The sequence below is a fragment of the Seriola dumerili genome, unplaced genomic scaffold (assembly GCF_002260705.1).
Source record: "Seriola dumerili isolate Sdu_G_001 unplaced genomic scaffold, Sdu_1.0 BDQW01000121.1, whole genome shotgun sequence".
NCBI lineage: Eukaryota > Metazoa > Chordata > Actinopteri > Carangiformes > Carangidae > Seriola > Seriola dumerili.
Window position 1 is genome coordinate 1,939,853 of NW_019174376.1, and position 23,167 is coordinate 1,963,019.

General features: G+C 39.8%; 1 protein-coding gene and 1 long non-coding RNA gene across 2 annotated transcripts in view; both read left to right on the top strand.

Annotated features, from left to right (window-relative positions):
* Nucleotides 1–5,280, top strand: part of LOC111224003 — a 35,618-nt gene extending 30,338 nt beyond the window's left edge. Inside the window, exon 3 of the long non-coding RNA XR_002665197.1 lies at nt 5,170–5,280. This is a non-coding gene — a long non-coding RNA (uncharacterized LOC111224003). The remainder of the gene's footprint in view (nt 1–5,169) is intronic.
* A 1,546-nt stretch (nt 5,281–6,826) lies between these two features.
* Nucleotides 6,827–21,060, top strand: igsf8 (immunoglobulin superfamily member 8). Its single transcript, XM_022748354.1, has 8 exons — nt 6,827–6,929; nt 7,122–7,287; nt 10,749–11,129; nt 12,442–12,903; nt 14,918–15,096; nt 16,076–16,328; nt 17,031–17,489; nt 18,430–21,060. Exons 2-8 carry the CDS (start codon nt 7,233–7,235, stop codon nt 18,555–18,557), a joined length of 1,917 nt encoding a protein of 638 aa, XP_022604075.1. The 5' UTR covers nt 6,827–6,929; nt 7,122–7,232; the 3' UTR covers nt 18,558–21,060.
* Nucleotides 21,061–23,167: the final 2,107 nt, after the last annotated feature.

A 23,167-nucleotide genomic window follows, 5' to 3' on the forward strand; every position in this document is an offset into this window, starting at 1 on the left:
TTTGAACAACGGCCAAGAGCCTCATTTTTTTTTAATTTGGCTAACTCATCAAATTAATTAGCTACAGCTGAAGAATGCAGTCTCATCAGTTGTCATATCTGCTTTCTAAAAAGGAGAAGGCAATCTGTGTATGTTTAAAAGAATATTTTTCATAAATCAACATGCACCTTTTTAGAGGTGTAGTTACATACACAACCTCATACTCCCTGTTTTTTTTAATTTTACTAACAACTCCCTTGCTCCATTCAAGACTTATTTGGTTTTGCAAAAAACACAGCTTATTTTTTTATATGTATTACTTATAGCATCTGCATTTATTTAGCGTTTGCAAGTTGCCATCTTTCTTCCATAAAATACTGACAGTCACTGCCCATGTATCATCACCTTCGCACTCTGCCTCACACCATTGCTGGCCCATCTCCTGTCTTTGCAGTGTGTGGTTGTCTGGATGAGGCGGAGGGGGGAAGACAGCAGTCAGACCACTGCATATGTTTCCAATTCCCCCTTGCAGACCTTCCCTCTCCTCTTTTGGCCTCCTATTGCCCTCCCGCCTCTCCTCTCCTTTCCTCTCCTCTCCTCTCTTCTCTGTGTGTCTTTCTCCCTCCACGTCCACCAAATTGCCCATTAGACTTTCTATTTGTCTATCTGCCGGCCTGACTGTGGCGTGGCAGCCAGCTAAAACTATCCTCCAGTCCATGCCAAGTACACCATGGGAGACCACTTCTAACATTTTATACTACATGGCTGCCAGGGGCCGGCAAGGTCCTCTATTTTTTGGGATAATGGATATGGTACCATCCACAAAATACACTCCAAACAGAAAAACACCCTGTCTGGTAAACAGACACCACTTTTTGTGTTTTTGTGTTTGAGGAATAAATGTAAATATGTTTAGCTGATTTGTACAAAGAATTATATTAAGCGACAATATGACATCTGGTTTTTCCTAATGTTATATATATGTCAGTGCTTTTTTTAAATGTCTCTTTTAAGCGACATTTGAAAAACAAAAAAGTCATCTGTTCCAAGAAAAACTGACTGATCAACCTCACACATTTCCAGTCCAAGACAGTGACCAAAAGAAGTCCAAACGATGCGGTCAAATGCTTAGCTAAACATTGTTATTGCATTCTGTAATGAAGAAAGGAAACCTACAAAACCAAAGGCCCTCTGAGAGAAAGTTATTAATATCCTGTCAGCAGTAAATTAGCTGTACGTGTATATGTCCCTTCTCCCTCTCTTTGTTATGTCTAGCAGTGGTCCTTCCACCACCACTGCTGGCTGAGTGTGTGTCCCCTGTAGCGGTGAGACTGAGACAGCATTGTGAAAAGAAAAAAAAAACTGCTGACAGGAATGGAGAACAAATGGAGCCCATATATAGTACATGTATACATGTGCTTGACTTGTGGAAGGATGATGTATACTCAATACCATGATGTGTTTCTATGTAGTGTATCTATGTGTGAGAGGAAGTAATAAGACCAAGGTTGACATGAGAAATGGTGAAAGGATTGAGATGTGGAGAAACTTTGTCTGTGCCAGTGAAAATACTTTCAGAGCAGGATGAACAAAATGAATGAACAAAAGGTGCCAATCTATGTATGTAGCTACAGTATGAACCAATGCCACACACAGTGAAAGCACCTCTTTGACAGTCATGGTGAGGTCCCTGCGATGACAGGGGTGTTTGCCTGGCTGTAGTGACTGTAGTAGAAAGTAATTAGAGACAGTCTCCAGTAGGTCACAGTTTAGTCTATAGTGGCCTTAAAAGAGACAGAGTGGGAGTGAGTGCACAAAGAAGAAGGAATACGGAAACTGGAAAGAGGATGTAATAAAGCTACCATATCTATATCTTTTACATGAACAGTATATCATATTACTGTGTATAATGTGAAAAGTATCACACACAGCGATTAACCCATAGAGATTTATCACCCGACTATGCAGGTTTCCTCAACTCTTTTAATGGTTTAGTGCATTGTTTTGCTTCCAGGGCTCCAAGCCTGCTCTCATCAACCTCGTTTCAAACAGCAGCAAAAAAATGCTCTGACAAACTGACTGTACACGACCTGCTCAGCTGAAAAGAGAACGAATGTTGGGTAGGCAAAAAGACATCTCCAGATAAATGCTGCTGGGTGTGTAGATGTGAAGTGTTTCCTAAAATATTTGCTGTAGAAATTTTATTAGGTGAAAACGTGTCCGATGTTTTATTTTCACCTGGCTCTGCTGCCCCCAAGTGGCAAAAAATAAATAAATTCAGAGCGCACCCTTTAATGAGCTATTTGTACGTTTTGCTATTGCTACATATAGCCAACATTAGCATTCACAGCCAGTCTAGCAGAAACATGAGTTCAGCATCAAACTTCATTCCTTTACTCAACAAGAGCTGTCTCCAGAAGTGGGAAGCAACCCGAATGTTTACTCTTATTTTGCTTCTTTCCTTTTCTAACATATTTTTCTTGTACTGACGTTAGCATGCTAACCAGCTAACCTACTCTACCTAGCTAGTCTCGTCACTTTCCGATACTGAGTCACTGACTCTATACAGTCTGCCCTGAAGAAGTAGTACTGAAGTAGTAGTGCTCAGAGGGTGTATTATAACCTCTTGTCTTAAACTTATGACTGAAGCACTTGGCAAGGGATAGCTGTTAATGCCAACTCTGGCTGTTTAGCAATAGTAAAACTTACAAATAGGTCCTTTAAATAGAAGTGTAAAAAAGAAGAAAATAGAAGAGCTACTCCATTCATAATGTACATATTAACAATGGATTAAATGACTATATAATGCTTTTAAGTGCTTTATAATATAGTAATTACAATATAATAATATAATTATAGTAGCTAATAGTAATTAGTAACTATAGCTGTCATATAAATGTCATGGAGTGAAAGTACAACATAGCCTAAGCCTCTGGAGTAGAAGTATAAAGTAGCATAAAATGGAAAGTAAAACCTCAAAAATGTATTTAATCAGTGTAGCCTACTTGAGTATGGAGTCACTTTCTGCCACTGTCTGGAAACATAAAACTGGTACATGGGATTTGATAAGCACTAGAAGTCCTTAAATCTGAATTTAAACAATTAGAGAATACAAACTTTAATAGCAAAGAGTTTGGGATTTCAGATTGTCTGCCATAAGTAATACACAGACATATGCACAGCAAACAGTGTGGCAGATCAATTCAGCTTTTAGAGGTTTATTTCCCTGGATGAGGCTCAGACTACATCATGCTCTAACTGTCCAACTTGGTTAAAAATTGCAATGCATTGGAACCCATAGGCTGCGACTGAGGAAGTTTACTCTGCATGAGTGCCATCCCTCAGCGCTGATGTAGGCTCCTGCTGAAGTCTGCATATCCTGCTTGCCGCCTTGTTAACCCAGAATACCCAAATGACTTCCCCTCTCTCGATGTCAGGCCACACTGTGAAGTCATCCATGTTTCCATGTAGCCTAAAACGAGGAGAGAGGAGTTAGGAGGAGAGGAGAGGAGAGGAAAAAAGAAAGGAAAGGAAAGGAAAGGAATCTAGATTGGCTGGAGGACCACTGGCACCACTAATGAGGTGTGCTCTGATGGCATAAATCCTCCTCAGAGAGTGAGGCATCTGAGTGGCTCTGTCCACTAATGAACGCCCCACATACATTATACTCATAACCACATATGGGACCATATCCTGCCCTCCTCAGTTGTAATGTTGCTCCATTTTTCTACACTATGCTTTAATATTCCCCTGACTCCACTTCAAGCGTGGAAAAATCTATAAATAACTGATTAGACTCATTTATTGCTCTTCCTTTGAGGGAAATACAAAAAAAGGCAGAGAAGGCGGGAATGAAGTAGTTCTGCTTTTGCAGGCCACAGAAATGTTAGCTGGGTTTTATCGCTGTTTTACATCACTGTCAGTTCATGAAAATTGTTCTTGCAAAAACCTCACATATGGAAGATTCAGGTTTTAGGAAATAAAAATAGTGGATATCAGTATACAAATGGTTGTGACTGTAGACTACACATAATTTTCACAGTTATTTGCCTAGTAGTAACAGAGACGGAAAACAAATTTGTTAATTAACATTAATATATTGGTAAAATTCTAATTTTTATTTTCATTATTTTGAAGTTTTCTTTGTGGTACCCACATAGTCCGTGAACATGATGTAAATGCTTGGAGCTCTCAGTCTGGTAATTGAATGTCGCCATCTTGTGGTTGAATAAGATGGTTTCTAACTCAGTGCTGTGATTCATGCATGGTGCACAAATAGGAGCAGGCTTGCAAAAGAAAATGCACACATTCATGACATGTAGTAATACATGGTTATGTTTGTGCAGACACTTGCAGAAATAACTGAGCAGCAGATTATTTTCAAGCAGATACTGAGACTTAATTTGGGATTCAGCCATCCATTTTATTGTTTACACTTCTGCATGTCTTGCTGTGACACGTCAAAATGTCTTGTGGGAAAAAAAAACTATTGCGCAAACATAAACTCACATACAAGTGCAAACACATCTATGCATGGACAGACACAGGATAAAAACAAAGCCTGTGTTGATAGCATTGAAAATGTATTTCCCATGTGCATTCTACTAATAACGCCCTATACTGGTGTCACATGGATGTATCACATGTCCACAGTATAGGTATAGATAAGGACAGGGGTTATGATAATCAGAAGTACAACATGGTGTATGATCTGTATTGTAGGGTACATAGTGAACTGCTCAGCTGTAAACGAGATGCTCAGATTTCCTCTGTAATTTCCAAACCAGCTCAGGACAGAAATAAAATGTATCAGAAATTACACCAAAGAGTCCAGTAAAAGGGGGTGACTGACAGTTTATATTTCATATGTGATTTTTCTGTGCGTCAGCCATGATTAAGCCAAAAACAAACAAGCCCACAGAAAAAAAAGAGGACTACATGGGACTCACTACAAGCCCTAACTCCTCTAGACTAGGTAGATGGTATGGTATATGGAAACTTTAATCATAAATCCACAAAGTAGAAAGGTGTCTTCTGACTGGCATGTTGACAGAGTTGCTACTTAATTTCAATTTTGGCAGCAATGGTGCATTTTTAAATATGAAAATGAAACTTTGTTTTAACTTAATCACTCATCAGGTGTAGGAAAATGACAAATGGATATTGATTAAATTCTCATTTCATTTGCAGACCTGAAAAGGACAGAGGCATTGCTCCAGTTTCACGTTGGATTTTCATCATCAGGAGCAGGTAGAGGTGTCAGAATACAGTGTGCCAGCTGATTCCTTAGCTGAAAGTGCAACAAATGCATCTGTCCTTTTTTGCAGCAACTTTATTGTTTTCTATTTTACTAGTATCTCCTGGTTTTTGATAGATCTGAATTTCCATATATATTATTAAATACTTCATATCTCAAGAAGATGTGCAACAGTTAGGTCTGTTGTAGTAGTAGAAAGTATAATAAAAAGTAAAATAGCTATTGAACATTTACATTTTTTAAAACTGGGTCTATGCTGTAGGTTTCTTTAGTTTCACTCACATGATCTAAAAAAACAAAGTGGTCTCTTCTTCTCATGACTTATAAATTGCCACTTAATTGGAGACATTATGAAGAAGAAGAAAACACCAGTGGTGGAAAGTAGCCAATTTAATTTACTCACTTACTTCACTCACTTACTGACTTATTGCCCTTTTAAGCCACTTCATACTTTACTCCACATTTTACAGTAAAATATTGACATTTTTGCTCCATTTATCTGGCAGCTGCAGTTATTAGTTGTGGTTCTCAAACCTTTTTGCCTTCTGACTGCTCACAAAAAAGATGTTGATCACATGTCAGATTTCTGTCACAATCCAAACTTCTCAGATGGTTTAATTTCTGTAACTGTTATTCAATATTTAAAAAAGGGCAGAGATTAACAGAAAAAACCAATGGAATCTAATAAAAACAACCCATGAAAAGAAAACAGTCTGTGTAAAAGAACTTGATTTTCTTCGTTTCCTCTCCCATTAATCATCTTATGACCCTATGTGACCGAATTATGATATCTCTGATCTACGTCATACATTATTTTAGGTTCAGCGCCTTACAAAAATAATCATGGATACAGGGGGACGTCCACCTCTAAAATGCTGTCAAATTCTTCTTTCACACTTTTCCAGAATTATTGGGTACTCACTCCCAAAACATATGTGTGTTATCCCCTATTTGTCCACATTTTTTCCAACATAATTCCACAACAGGTTCTTTCACGTATGAAGAAATGCTAAGAGGTGTGATCAAATACCTGATTATTGAGTTACAGTCAAATTCTTTCCATAATTGGCTATTTATTCCTTTATGAAAATTAGCAGACAGATCTTCCCATATATTATCCTCTATTTTAATATTTAGTACCAGTTCCCATTTTTGCTTTGTGTACAGGGTATTTTGTGAGGTGTCATTTGTAAGCCTCTTACATATGTGATTACTTAATGGGGTACTTTTAGGTCGTTGTGTTGGAAATCATTAACCCTCCTGACAGGGTCCTTTCAACAGGGCGGACTGCATGTGTTTTACTTTGGCGCCCCCTTGCGGTTCGACGATCTTTTCAACACTCTCTATTGTCATTGGTTCAAACTGCCGTCGTTCCTTCCTTGACCAATGGCACCGGCTCCACTTCTTTTTCTCACAGCCTGTTTCGCATGCATGCTCCTCCCCTTTTTGTTACCCCCCCCCCCCCCACACACACACACACGCGCACGCACGCACGCACACACACACAGACACACACAGACATACACATTCACACACATTCACACACATACACACCCCAGCCCCCTGTGATGCCAGCCACTCCATGACTGGGCTTGGACGGCATGTCTGTCGAGGCGGTATAATCTAAAACCAAACCGGGATATTATGAACCAGTCGATGTGTTGACTGAGATGCGACGGCGCATGAATTAAAGGTGATTAAATATGCAGCTTTGTGCATTTACATTTTCTCGCACTAATATTCAGTCGCTTTGCAGTTAGCTGACGGCGCTAACTCTCCTCTCTGTGTAAGCACGGCTACACTGCTACACATGATCATTTAGGTGTTTTTGTTTTGTTTTTTCTCCTCACAAATAATCCGATCATGTCTGTCGTTTCATTTGAAGGCAGTCCCTCTCCACGGCGGGATGAACTATGATCGTCGATAAACGAGCAGAGGAACACGGAGAGACAAATCTGACTCGACATAATAATCCATCTGGACATTGGGAGCGAAGATGAGGACCATGATGGCTTCGATGAAAACGGCACTGTTCGTATTTCTACACTGGGGTGAGTTACAGCCGCGTCTGTGTTGTACCTGTTCACTGGTACAACACAATGACTACAGGGGGGGGCAAAAAAAAAAAAGAAAAAACCGCCGCACCATCTGTCACATGTACATGCATTTGCCTGATTGTTTCTTCATGCCTGCCAGTCAGACTATTCATTTGCAGCATGCATCTTTATTATTTTTGATGATTTAGTCTGCCATCTTTTAGCCAGTGTGCAGCACTGTGCTCATCCGTGGGGCAGTTATCAGCATCTGCCACATCCCTGTGGTCTGCAAGTCAATTTATCATACCCACAACCCAAGTGCAGGAGTGACTGATTCACTGGTTCACTACCAAACCAAAATCACTTGCATACAGTTTGATGGATGCTGAGCCAGTTGGGCCAAAGAAACAGGTGTTTGCTTTGCCAATAAAGCCAGTTCCTGGTATGTCAAGCAGGAAGTCCCCAAAGTTTAAACAACAGCACATTGTAATGGTATTTACACATTTTTTCAGCTATTACATTTTATTCAGTTATACATTTTCAACTATGGACTCTGGTCATTTTTATGTTTTTACCACTTCTTTTATTTCCTCAGTGTGGTCATACTGTGTCTTCATTTGTTTCATGTGAAACCATCATAGCAAAAGTCCTATCAACTATAGATGAAATAGAAATGAAGTTTTGAATCCTGAATATTGAAATTGAGTGACAGCGGTTAGAAAAAAGGAAATAGTACTGTACCTGCTGAAAAGGTGGGGCGTGATTGTAAAATAACCAAACCAACCCAAGGTGCTCTTAAGTTTAAAATAAGTATATCTTTTAGGGCACATACAGGACACACAGCCCAGTTAAAAGACAGTAAAGCTGATATATAAAACTGTACTCTAATATTTTTCCAACAGTGACTTGGCTTCACATTCCTCAACTTATATTTCAGAAGTATAGTTTGACTTAACAGTTCGGACAGAGAGAGAATGTATAAACTTGAATGACGCAGTATTCAATTCCCTCACAGCATTAACAATTATATAAATCATATCTAATAACCAAGCAGACAGGCTTCCTTGGGACAGAATTGTATAGTGGCCCACCACCATGTATCTCTTTGTGGGCCCCCCCCCTCCCCTTTTGTTGCACAGTATATAATCCAGACAGTATTGAGCATTGTGACAAGCTGTGGTGTCCCCCAGCCCTATCAGTCCGAGCCCAACGTTAATTAGGACTTGATCCGCTTAAGCCTCCCACTAGTCTCCCATGTCATTATGGGTGTGTTGCTATCGGGCCGTTACTCGGCCTGTGGGAAAGCTCCAGTTGTTTTTAGGTCTGACACGCTCACACACACACACACACACACAGACACAGACACACACACACACACACACCGCCAAGGAGTGCCAGTACACCCCTGTCTAGTATTTCTAGTTTTTCAGGTATTTACCAGTTTTGGGTGACGTTAATGGGTGTGGTAGTTGGTGCAGTGTCAGTTTGCGGGTGTGTTTATTGACTGTTATGTCAGGATACTCACATCTCATTTGCATTTGGAGATGGTGAGGTTGATGAGGTCATTCCTCCACACCTCCATGCAGATTAAAATCACTTAGTATTCAACCAAGATTAAAGATTTGTACTATTCTTTAACAAAATCTTTTCTTCCAGTTTGTCATGGTGAAAATATAGTTTTAAACATGACGAGGTGTAATAAGTTTATTTAGGAGATTGGCTGTCTTACTTCTCACTTGGTTGAATTTGTTTAATTTAATTAAGTTCCAGTTAATTTGCATTGTGTTTTTATTGTGCAAAACTTCCATAGTTTTGAGTTGGGTCACTCTTAAAGTTAGATTACAATTTTTTTTTTTTTGCGTCAGACACTTGTTAAAATGTTTACTCCTTTCATTTCCATTATCTTTCTTTTATGATAATAAAAAAACAACAACATATGGTTCATAATCAATTAGTAAACATAGCATTCACAAGTGCAGACTACTTTTCTCATCTTGTTGCTTATCCAAACAATTCAAGAACCTCATCACCAGGCTTCAAATAAACATATGACATTGTTTGTGCTGTGAAGAAGTGAAACTAATTTGGGTATAAAAGGATGATATTTCTTTAGCTCTGTTTGTTTCTGTAGAATTTATGTCATCTCAGATTAGACTTACTACTTTGAAAGGAGCATGTTAATATCTTTGGCAAGTACCCTTATCACAAAAGAGCAGTGAAAGCATGAAAAGTTTCAGTGCCTGGGGCTTTGAAAGGAGGTGTCAGCGTTGGAATACCCTAGCTTGGTCTGAGCCCATGTCTTTCAGAGAAATCCAAGGGGAAGTGGGTTTCGAAGGCAGACAATGAGACTCAGTGAAATACACTGATGCTCGGAAGTGAAAGCTGGCTGCCCTCAGCCCTGAGGCACTCACACCGAATATTTTTGCCCATAACCAGCAAACTGAAACTCTGCCATGTTCCCAGACCTCCATTAAACTGTGAAGTGACAGGGATAAAATACATTTTATTTTTCCACTTTGGCTTGAGTGAAATCTTTTCACTCAGTTTCACTGTGATTTGCAGTTAGAAGATATCAGGTTCAGCTCATTCCAATATAACCCACTCAATGACCTTTTGTTTTCTGTTATTGTGATATAATAACACAGCTGTGCACAGTTATCCACAAACCTGACTGAAGTGTGAAGTTTGTCAGTTAGTCATATCTCTGTCGCTGCATTTGAGAAAGGGATGCTACTGTTGTTGTTGTTCAGATGTATATGTATGTACAATTAGTTGATTAATTGATTGGTTGACCATTAGAAGAAAAAAAAAAGCTGCAACTATTCAAGAAAAAAATGCCAAACATGACCTGGTTTCAAATTCTGAATTATGGACATTTTGCTGCTTTTCTTTGTCTTAACCTGTAAGTGCTTCAGTGATAGACTGTTGGCTGGACTGGACATTATAAGTGTGTGAACATGTCACTTTAGGCTTTAGGAAATAAAGGAAAAACTTTTTTTTTATGACAATTTATAGTCCAAACAATAAATTGAGAAAATAATCAGCAGTTGCAGGCAAGAAATGCAGCCAATATCAGCAAATATTACTGCGACTGTAGCAATTTGTGAGACTAGAAAACTGGTTTTGTTCTGTTTTTCAGTGGACTGTTCCTTTAAGTCTCAGCCCCAACAAAAATAATTAGAGAATGAGCGAACAAGTCCACTGAGATGATTGCATTTCATTTATTAAACATGGTGTTGTATTCAGAGGAAACTGGCCCAGCTCCAGCACTAGTGTTTTTCTCCACAGCTATTTACTGTATTGATTCCCTGTTAGCCAGTCATCAGCTCAGGATATTGATCGGTGAGTCCATGCACCAAACATGCTGCGAGGGGAGACCGTGACCCACACAAACTTGACATTGTTACCATCTACAATCTTTCCTGCTTGTAACGTCTTTCATCCTCTTACTGTCTCTCCTTATTTTCCTGTCACAGTGCTCCAGTATGCTGTGTGTCGTGACGTAACCCTTCCCACTGGACCCCTCTACCGTGTGGCAGGGTTCCCCCTCTCCCTGCCCTGTACCGTATCAGGATACGAAGGCCCACGCACTCAGGAGTTTGAGTGGTTCTTGTACAGGGATAATTCCGGTGGGAGGCAGATGGGAGTGGTGTCCACCAGGGACCAGGGTTTCCCATACGCTCCGTTCCAGCCCCGGGTGAGGAGCGGGGAGGTGAGGGTAGAGAGGGACTCTGGGGACATGGTCCGCCTGGTGATCCAGAGACTCCGGGCTGAAGACCAGGGAAAATACGAGTGCTACACACCCAGCACGGACAGCACCTTCCAGGGGAACTACAGCGGCACAGTGACTGTCAAAGGTAAGATATATATATATATATATATATATATATATAGAACTTGTATTGGTCCATATGACAATACTTAAACCCATGTGTGGCTCTCAGCCTCAAGCCCACTGGTTCAGTGCACATGATTTGTACGGAGGAGGAATGAAGTGTCATCCAGTGCAACAGTGCGGCTCGTGGATTTTATTTTATAGGCAGCAGTGGAAACTCATACTTGTCATACTAAGATCAGCTCATTGCTGTTTTTGGTCTTTTTCATAGGATTTGCTAAGAATACAAAAAATAGAGAATATCACAGACTATCCAGACGATCAGCTGACCTCCATTTAAAGCATGGGTTTAAAAAGCTTCTTCCTGTTCCTGTTTTGTTTGGGTTTTTTTTTTTTTTAGCACCTATGGTTGGGTTTTGAACCTTCATTCTTTTTTGGTACAGATGGAAACGTGTTTGTAGCACTGAGGATCAAATCATGTCAAGTATCCAAAGGTGGCAATGAATATCTGGTTAGCAAAATTAGCAATGTTTTATCACGGCTGTTTGTGTTTAGATACCTAATATTTGAGATCAGTGGCTTCATCGGTGTTATAAAAAATGTTTCTTAAAGGTGTCAAAAAAAATACTTCAGGTTTAAGTAACAAATCCCTTGTATTTTGTCACCAACTACTATCACAAAATTTCAAATGATACCCAGCCCTTGTTGCAACTAGATTACATCATCAAAGTTAAGTTGTGATGTGTTCAAGTTCTGTCATGGGGAGGGGGGGGGTTTACCTATGAGAAGATTTTATCAGCAACTTTGCGCTATATCAGCCAGATGGATGACAACGTTAAATGGGTGTTTAACTTGGTACATGACAACATTCCTCACTCTAAGATATTATTTATAGCGACCATCTGGTATTTGTACTCTGCTTTTTCCTTTCTGTTTCTCTTTCTCTCTACAAACTTGTTACACTTACTCTAAGATCCATTCGCTCAGGCCGTCCAAAAACATTCAGGCAATCTTACACCGTCCGTATGGTTACCAAATGTGTTTCTATTCATCATATTGTCTGTGTACTACTAGTTTGATTATGGGATGCCAAATCTTAGTTCTGCAGCTGAGTTAATCCCCATCTCTTCAGTGCCTGAAGCAAAGGGAGGTAAAAGGCTTGGAGTCACTCTCAGCAACCTTATTTCATGATTCAGTGTTCTAAACATAGAAATGTCTAAACAGCACACCGGCAATAGAAATCAAATTTGGCCCCTCTTTTTCCTCCCATCTGGCTCCTGCAGCAGCTTGATGTAATATAATTGTCTGTCTGTGTCTTCTTTGTGCAACCGCAGTGATCCCTGACACACTCCAGATCAGCTTCTCCCGCTCACTCACTGGTCAGCCGGTGCCAGAGGGAGCCGAATTAACACTGACCTGCTCAGCCAGCATCCAGTCGGAGCAGCTCACGCATCTGTCCATCACGTTTGGGAAGCGCGGTGGCAGAGACGGTTCGGGGAGCGGAGCTGGAGAGGAGGTCAGCACCGTTCGAGAGATTATCTCCATCGACAAGATGCTGGGGGTCGTCCCTGGCCGTTCGTACCAGAAGCGCTACGACGACGGAGAGATCACGCTGGAGAAGAGGAACGGGGAGGCCGGGCAGGGTGTGTACGTGATGAAGATGAAGGCGGTGCAGCCAGATGACACCGGCTCGTACTTCTGTGAGGCCTCGCAGTGGATTCTGGACCCTGATCGATCGTGGCAGAAGATCGCACAGAGGACACTGGATATTGGCAACTTGACTGTTCAGCAACTCGGTCAGTGTGACGTAAAAAGTGTGCCAGTGTTTCTGTTGGCATTTGCCAAAACTATGGTAGCATGTAGCAAGTTTCAAGGTCAAACTGTCACAAGCACATTCCACAGCAGCTGATTATTTTGTACTGTGATCATTGTTGCGATAAAATCTTACTGGAGGCAATTTGTGACACAGTAAACCACAGTAGGGAGAGAGGATCATATCATAACGTTGGCTGCTCCGGTTAAAGAGTAAATCGGAGACAATAAAACTAAAACATCTCAAGTTCAGTTTGTACTTGTCAATTCATGGCGCTCGATTCTTTCTCTTTTGAAGCCAAGGAGTGGCGTCAGTCAGCCTGGAGTTGTAGCGCTGTTGAGTATGTTGGACTTCTTCCAGTTTTCAGACTCAAGCCCTGGGTGTTTGTATTCCTTAGAGCTTAACTGAATGTCTAGTTTTGCTGGCAGGCTGACTTAGCAGTTTACTGACTGAATGGATAGGCAGCTGATTAAATAAATGGACACACATTAGTATTTAACTTGTTGCCTTGTTTGTTGGCTGCCTGGATATAGAAAGTGCTGGGGTTTTCTGATTAGCTGCATGGAGGGCTGGATTGACATCTTACTGTTAGAGATGCAGCTGAATATTATTTCCAATATCGGTTAATCTGCCAGTTATTTTCTTCATTTATCGATTAATCTTTTATTCATAAACATAAACACTAGGGAGAAAAAACAGAAAAGCAGCAAATTTTCCCGTTTGAGAATCTGGAACTATGAAATATTTTGCTTGAAAAATGACTTAAAATGGGGACCAGTTAGTTTTCTGTCAGTTGGGTAATTGCAGCTCTGTCTGCTGCCCGGCTACATGACTGACAAGCTAAATGCTCAGCTCTCTCGTTGATTATCTAGCTGGATTTGATAGGTCGATATCTGGCTGGCCGGGCAGCTGGATAGCTGTCTGTTGCCGTGGCTCAGTTTAAATTTTAAAGCGCTTGTATAGATCCAAAGGATTAAGTAATCTTTCCTCCCACCTTGGCCTCAAAGAGGATGACTGTCTTCCTTAGACAGATGTGTCCTTTACTTTCAGACCAGCACTGGAAAGGGAAGTTAACTCTGTACATACATACGCTACATTCTTGATATGTTCGCTCATAGGAAGTGCTGTTAATGTTTTACTTTCACAGCCTCATCTTTGTACGTGATGTTTTCATACTTTTGATTAACTTAAGTTTTAGAACAAATGCTTTTTCATGTTTTTTTTTTAATATAATTGCAGATGAAAGGTACAAAAATATCTTATCACTAAGTAAGTAAGTGAAGTTAAAAGTTATTTAGGTCAGTTTTTTCTCTTCAGCAATTAGATGGAAGCTGAAGTTGAAGGATTAGAGCTCATCAATGCATGCATTGTTTCTTACAGACACCCGCTGACAAACACTACTTAGTTCTGTATTTTCTGTTGTCTGACTAATGCAGTGGTCTGACGTTTCTGCTTTTGTTTAGATACATAATGTGTCTATTATTGAGCAGAGCTGAATTTTTTGTTGTTAAATTAGGCTTTGCACACACAATGGATCAGTGTTGATATCTTCTAATTATACCAGGGTATTAATAACATGTTCAATTCATTTGAAAAAGTTTCACATACTCTTTTGTCGTATGTTCTTCTACTGTTATGCTTAATTTATGTATCTGAATACAACACAGGAATCTCCTCTTTTATTCCATATTAAGGAAAATCCAATACAATATATACAGAAAATATGAATATTATAGCCATTGTGTTGGCTCTTGTCACATACTATGATAACCATTGTGAGATGTTAAAGGCATTTTTGCCTGGATGAGGTAGTAATCCATTTTATCCTGGCCACAGAAATGATACTCGCAGTGCTGTAAACCACATCCTGTAAAGATTTGTCCCGTCACAGTCTAAGTGCTGGTTTGAGGCTCTTCACCAAGGAGGATTTCTGGTACTTAAACTTTTATTAAGCTCCGTCTCTCTCTCTCTTTATCTCTGTCTCTTCCTCTCTCCAGCGGAGTCTCTGAGTGTAACGTCCTCACCCAGAGGGGAGGTGACCCTGCAGGTGGGTTCCCCTCTCATCCTGACCTGTGAGGTGCTGGGGCTGCCATCTGAAGTGAACTCGGGCCTGCTGGTTCAGTGGATGAAGAGGGGATCTGCAAGCAGCGATGAAGTCGGCTCTGGGGGAGTTGAGGTACTGTGAATCTTAAGAGACTGCACAAAGCAGGACAGTGTAGAGGTGTTTATTGTGTGTATTTGTTTGCACATCTGCACACTGTTACTGAGGAGGATACTGATTTTTTGCACCTGAAGTAGACATACCGTACATTTTTCTTTCATCATCATCATTAATTCTTGTATAAACAAATACCCACAAATGAAGAAACTGATGAAACATTTTACATCAAAAGTGTAATATCATGCTGCATTGGAGTTAGCAAAGCATGTTAGTTTTTCATTTTCGGTTTCTTTATTCATCATTTTTTATCAGTGAAATCTGAGAATCAGCTTGCAGGGACATTAAATGTATTTATTGAGAAATAACAGATAGTAATTTGACAGGTAATGTGATTGTTAATTGCATGCACAGATAGGTAATCCATTCTGCGGTACTTTTACTTAAGCAAAGGATCGGAATATTACTTTCACCACTGAAAGTCACAATAACATAAAAAAAGATAGACGAGCAACTCCCGTGTTCTGTGAGGTAAAATGACTGGAATGGTTTTGAACAGAACAATATAATGGTAGTTTCTGGTTAAACAAAAAGGCTCTTATTCTGAAGCAAAAAGGTCGGTTTCTGTAGGAATCCTACTCAAAATGTTGTGAGACACAATCTGAACCTCAGTCAGTGGAAACCGTAACATATACCGTTCTTGCTCTGTAGTGGATCAATTGTGAAGATTTCTATTCCTAGAAATCATTTTTACACACTTTGCTGAAACTGATAACTAATTTCATCAGAAATGACAGATAAGTTTGAAATGTTTTCACGTGTGGTGCAGTCAAGTGCTGCAGGCAACGTTTTGACACATGACGTTTGAGAGTTGGCTGCCGAAAAGAAGCTTCTAGTAAATGGCTTAAAGTAAATCAAACCTCAATTTACAGTCTAATGCATACTGACACACTTTTATTTATTTATTTATTACTCTGTTATTTTCTTTTATGATAAGGTGGAGGTGGCCCGGATGAGCACGGATGGTGTTGTGAGCTGGGGGGACGACCTCAGCAGAGCCAGCGGCGGCTCTATGGAGAAAGTGGCGGAGGGGAGGTACTCTCTGAAGCTGTTCTCAGCCCGGCCCGGCGACACAGGGGTGTATCGGTGTGTGGTGAGTGTGTACGCTGGAAGGACAAACCCTGGCCCGTCTACGCCTGCGACACTCACCCAGAGGTCCGAGGGAGTCACCGTCAACCTGAAGACCAAAGGTGAGAGGCGTCAGGTCGTGTTCTCAGTGACACACGGGCTTCATTTCTAGCAGTGACTGTACATGTAGGGTAAACAGAAGGGTAATCATGAGTATTTGTATTTGGAAAAAATGTGAAACTGGAGTTTCTCTGTTGGATTTCTTTCCACTGCTAATTGCATTTTCTGTTCAGGCACTGTTGTATTGTTTTGGTCTGAGAAAGGATTTAACATTTTGGATTCACCGAGTGTCTTGGTGGCCCAGGGGTCTGGGCTGTGGGCCATTTGGCTGCGATGTGCTGGTTTCAAGTCTGCAACAGGACCTCAGAAACCGATCTGTCTCCTAGCTTCTTATGAATTTGTAAAAAAAAATCTAAAACATTCATAGCTGCCCCCAAAATCTCATTCATTTTGCTTTATATTTTATGAACAATGGGTTTACTGAAAAGGAAGAAATGATAAGTTACTGTTGTATTCCAATGATTCTCTGGCTCGAGGGTAGACTGCCAAAATTTGAATCTGTGGTTTGATTCTGTTCAAATTCCTCAGAAATGCATGTTAACGCAACTTATCTCAGATCACCTTATTAAGATGAGTGCTAAAAATGTAAAAAAAAACAAAAAACATCTGTTTTACCACAGATAAAAAATCACATGTTTCTGTTTTGTTCTTAAACTGACACATGTATGCATACATGATCCTATATGAACCACTTCCTCTCTCAGATGTGCTGGTTTCAGCTGTGGCTCAGCTCCCTCGAGGACCCCTGTTAAAAAGAGGCAGCACTATCACCCTCATCTGCAACGCCACCGTGACGACGACAGGTCCCGCCCAGGCTCAGGTGCACTGGCTGCGTTGGCCGATCCCTGAACTGGTTAGCAAGAAGGGAGAGAGTCCAGCAACCGATGTCGCTCCACCAGATCCCCCTGTTGTAGAAAAACCCACCCTCATAGCTGCTCTCATGTACAACGGTGTTGCAAATACCTACATCAACAGTAGTGAGATTAGCATCGACCGCCTGTCAGCTGTCAGCTACAGACTGAGAGTCCACACGGCCACTATGGATGATCAGGGCATGTATGCGTGTCACGCCGAGGCGTGGGGTCAGGACCCGCATGGAGGCTGGTACAACACGGGGGTCAAAACAGAGTCGAATGCAGTGACCGTCTACCTGTACGCCAGAGGTAAGTGTCTCCTACTAGTCCTTTTTTTTGTTTTATTTTAAATGATCTTTTATGTGTATAAATGTGAGCAACCACAAACAGACCTTGTTTACTAAAGCATTCATTGTCTGTTTGGGTTTCGAGCTGGCAGATCAAGCAGGGGGTCAAACTGGTGACCTTTGGTCAGTAAATGTTACTTGATTATTCCCAGCATTTGCTCTTGACCATGACATTTTAATTAGATCGATTCTTTCTCTTCCCTATCAGACTGCAGATCATGGTTCCTCTAGATTTACATTTCAAATATTTAGATATGCACTTCATCTCACTTGTTCCTCTCTGGAGTCACTTTGACTTGACTTTGAAAAATGACTGAAAGGATTAATCCAACTATCAGAAAAAGTTGAGTTGAAAAAAAATCAGCATTTGAAAGGAAAAATAGTGCAGCTTGGGTGCATTTTTATTTTTATGAAAATTAGTCCCATCCCACTGCAGTCTAAATATTCATAATGTTTAATGTATACATTAAAATGTGTGTCAAAAGTTAGTTGTTGACCTTTTTTCTGCTCAAAATAGAGGCCACAGCTCTGGATCCCATATAGAGGCTAAATGGACTGTTCTAGATAACTGAATCACTGGGGCAAACTGTGCTTTTAGTTTATCAAGCAGCACAGTCCATTAACTCGGTCGTGTGTGTGTGTGTGTGTGTGTGTGTGTGTTGTCGTGTGTGTGTGTGTGTGTGTGCTGTCTGTATTAATTTCAACCAAACTAATCAATTTACCCAAGGGCAACATTTTTTGACATTTACTCACCTGAAATTAGATTCTAATGAGAACAGGGTGGTGTATATCTATTGAATTAAAATTTCCACTCATCCTGTCGTATTTTCCTCATTTAAAGGAAACTAATTTTCAGTAATTAACACTAGTTCTCATGTCTTTATTTCCTCTTATTCCCCCAGCTGCTGACCTCCTCCTCATCCCTTTGGTTATCGGAGTCTCCTCTGCCTTGTTCGTGGGCATTGTCATCATCGCAGCGGTGACCTGTTGCTTCATGAGGCGCCTGGCGAGGGAACGAGCTCGAAAATAGGCATCCACTGTCGCTGTCTGTCTGAAATCTGATTGGTCACGAAGAGGCACAAAGAGACGATGTGCAATGAAATGGCCAAGAAACAACTTCAAGACCAAATGAATTGAAAAAGGACTTTGTCACCTTGTTAAGTTGATTGTCTGTGTTCTGACCTACCTGTTTAACAATCAATGCCAAAAGAGTCTGTTTTGTATTCTCTTGTATTTTTATAGCCATCTCTGAAAAACTGTATATTTTAGTGATTGCTGCTTCACACACCAGTAAGTAAATCCTAGATGTTTGGAGGCACCACTGAAGCCACAGCTCTCCACTCCTCAAGTGGGCAAAGGCCTAAAATGTTTTTGAAACCTGTCTCCATGTTAGTGTAACCCTCCTTTTTTTAATGATCCCATCTTATCTTTCTGTTCTTAACTGGAAAAGGGTCAAAATACAGAGGCAAGATTTTTGTGACATGATCAAAAGTGAAGAAGGTACTGCAGGTGTGTTTTGAGTCCCTCTCAGATTTGATTGTTGATCGTTAACAGTTGCTACCAAATGCTACTCAGCCTGTCAGATAATGGTACTAGTTTCATACAAAACAAAGAGCATTCTGTTTTCACAAATTGCTACTGTTCCGGTTGTTCCTTCATGAAACTGCATGTTTTTCTTTTAATACAAAAACCAACAATGTCTAAATGTATGTGCATGATTAAGCCTCTAGCACTGCCACTGACAGCCAGTCACATGAATGATGATGGGAGCCTCCAGAAACTTGATATGAGCAGGGACCTTCCTCTGCCTGCAGTCCAGCGCCAGTCTGCATGTAAACAATGTCTCTGTCTGTTACTTAATAAGGAAGGCGCTGGCTGGGAATTTTCTGATGCCAAGACCAATTGAGTACCAATTCTAAACACAAGCATTCCTCGCCAGAGAGGCATCACGCTGTGGTGAGGTTTCTATACGGACTTGTATAGATTTGACAAAGAGAAATGGAAGAGATGTCCATTATGCACTGACTGAAATATGTAAATACTCTATGGAGTTTAGCTGTTTTATTTTTCTTAATGTAAGTAAGACTGTGCTGTAGCGCCATGTTTGTCTTTGACAAAGCACCTGTGTTTAACATTCTGCAGCAGTCTCCTTCTGCTCTTTTGAAGCACTTGGACAAAAAATGGGACTGGGACCAAAGCCCCTCGGTGTTCTTCTTTTACTTGATTTTGTTCCAGCTGAAAAGTCATTTCTTTGCTGTACTTTTGAGTGTTCTGTTCTTTCTTTTTGTGCAAAGTAATGGTTCCTCTGCTCTTGTCAAGTGACTGAGATACAAAAACAGTACTGTGAAAAAGAAATCCCTGTTTGTTAGAGTGACAGGAAAACTGTTGTGTTTCACACTGTTTAGGATACTTTCACCCTGAGGTGAAAATTTTCTAAGCACAGCAGTCATATGACCAGATAGTTTAGTGAAGTCTCACTATAGTCGTCATCATAGCGATCATGTGGTTAAGGCCACACATTTCTGCTGCCAAGACCTATTATGACTATAGCCCCTGCTGCTAGCCCGCAGAAATCTGTTGGACAGATTTACTGTGTCTGCGCACTTAAAATGAGTGAAATCTATCCTCCTCTTCCTGCTGAAAGTAACACTTAAGAAAAGTTTGGTCGTGTGAGTGTGGCCACATTGTGTGATTTAAGGTTAGATACATGTTCGTGGAAAGGAGGAGGAAAGTAAAATTTGTTGTTATCCAGCTTGCGGCTCTCTTGTTGAAATTATTTCAGGTCTTTTTTTTTTTTTTTTGGCTTTTCTAAATTTGCTTGCACTGAGCTATACTTTACTGTCTCGGTCTCTCTTTACTGTCTGTCTCTGTGTCCTGGTTGGTGTTCGCTGTGAGAGTCCCTGTAAATCTGGCCTGTCCCTCCTAACCTGTGCTCCCTAAACCCTGATTATAAATGTTGTTCACGAACATTAGGGAATAAAATCACAGCTCTGCTCGCTTCCTGAGCCACTTTGTTCCAGATCAACTACTCAAAGCTGATTTTTTTTTTTTTTCCCCAACATACCCACCCCACTATATGATTACACACGCACACAGAGATGCACGTGCTCTCAGCAGCAGCAGCAGCAGGACAGTACTGGCTGGCTGGCATTTCAGATGAAAGTGAATGAGTATCTGCGTGTTCGTCTCTAATCCGCGTTTATGGCTGCAGTGTGTCCTGCTGCCCTTCCCCCCTCTCTGTGTGTCTGTCAGTCGGTGTGGCTCAGTTCCCTGCGAATTACAGCCAGCTGTAAGAAGCGTAGCTCATAGCATGCAAAGTACAAAAACTGTCTAAGTTGTGCTTTTGTTTAAAAATGTGTTTACACCCTTTCATGAAAATGTTATGTTTTGTTTGGATTGTTCACTCATGCTTAAATACCACTGCTCCTGAATGCATCTTGCTGCCGATGAAATGTATAAAGGCGGGTTGTTGCTCAGTCTGTCTCTTATGGTGCTTTGGTAAACCTGCCGGTTGATAAAACCAATAAACCACTCTGGATTTATTATGTCACTCTGGTCTTATTTGTTCCTTCAACCTGAAAATGTTCATGTCAGAGGCCACTGGAGACATTTTGAGGTATTGCAGGACATTCTGTGGGGAGGAAAAGTAATCCAATCTGTCTGAAGAAGTATTCATGTGCTAGCTGAGCATATTTTCCATCTATATTGAACGAAAAAGCCAAAATATTTCTTGTGGTTGCTGCAATTCCCAAGCTAGAACCAGCCAAGCAGAGGCTTGTATTTCAGCTCAAGCTGACTCTCAGCACTTTGTGATGCAGACAACATTAAACATTCTGTCTTATGTGGTAACAATAAGGTTTACGTTTGTTTGACGATTGAAAAACTATTATTTTTATTTATCAGTATTAAATGAATTTATTTTATATGGCTCATGCTGAGTTGAGAAATTCCAGATGAAATAAAAACAACTTTCTCATCCAGACCAAAACTGGTTTAAACTGCCCTGTCATGTGACAGGGAGCGCTGCACAGTAGAGTTAAACATGCATTTCTACGGGCTGCATTTCCTGCGCAATAACTCATATGACAGCTTTTACTATATTCATTTATTGTGTAATTGGTCCATTAATCAAGTCATTTAGACTGCATCACAGCTGTAGATTCAATTAACAAATGACTGAAAACATCTTCTCTACCGTTATTTTACCGACCAAGTATTTCTGAATGTGTTTCAGTTTTCAATTCCATCAATTAAACACTTACAAAGCAAAATTAAAGCTGTAGTAACCAATATTCTATATTAAAAATGGAACAAGTGATTGTGTAGGGAGTTATTCTTAGTGACAAATCCACAGATAGTTATCACCTGACTTTGCAGTCCCCTCAGCTCCACAGAGCATTTTATATAGAGGTAGATTTGTTTCAACATTATTTGTGTGAACAGATTAACAATCCATGCATAAATGTGTAATCTGTGAATATAAAACACCTTCCACAAATACAAAAAATAATATTGCAAATTCACATAAATATCTTGCAAATATAAAACAGATTTGCAAATACACAAACAAATTCCACAAATAAATCAATTATCTGTGAATGCATTCAATTAATTTTAAAAATAAATGAAAAGCGTTTGTGAATATCTTCCTAACATTTACAACTTTCAAAAAGACATTTGTGAATCAATTTTCTATTTGTAATGCAAAAAAGCATTTGTGGATCTCAATTCTACAGTTGTGGATTTCAATTTTGCACACACAGAGTTTTGAAAATAACGTTCCACCAGTCTGAACCAAAATTGACATGTATTACTCAGTCACTTTCTATACTAAACTGTAATGTTTTTGTGCCTTTTTATAATATGACTATGACTTACTATGCTATGACATTTTTATGCCTTATTATACTATGACTTTTTATGACATTTTTATGCCTTACTATACAATGACATTTTTAAGCCTTACTGTACTATGACGTTTTTATGATATTTTTATGCCTTACTATACTATGACATTTTTATGCCTTACTATACTATGACGTTTAATGACTTTTTATGCCTATGATGTTTTTATGCCTTACTATACTATAACGTTTTTATAACTTTTTATGCCTTACTATACTATGACGTTTTTATGACATTTTATGCCTTACTATACTATGACATTTTTATGCCTTACTATACTGTGACTTTTTTATTGGATTTTTATGCCTTACTATACTATGACGTTTTTATGCCGTACTATACTATTACATTTTTTGCCTTATTATACTATGACATTTTTATGGAATTTTTGTGCCTTACTATACTATGACATTTTACGACATTATTATGCCTTACTATACTATGAAGTTTTTATGACATTTTTATGCCTTACTCTACTATGCTGTTTTTATGGCATTTTTATGCCTTACTATACTATGACGTTTTTATGACATTTTTATGCCTTACTATACTATGACGTTTTTATGAAGTTTTTTTGCCTCACTATACTATGACATTTCTATTCCTTACTATACTATTACATTTTTTTGCCTTATTATGCTATGACATTTTTATGGAATTTTTGTGCCTTACTATACTATGACGTTTTTATGACATTTTTATGCCTTACTATACTATGATATTTTTGTGCTTTAT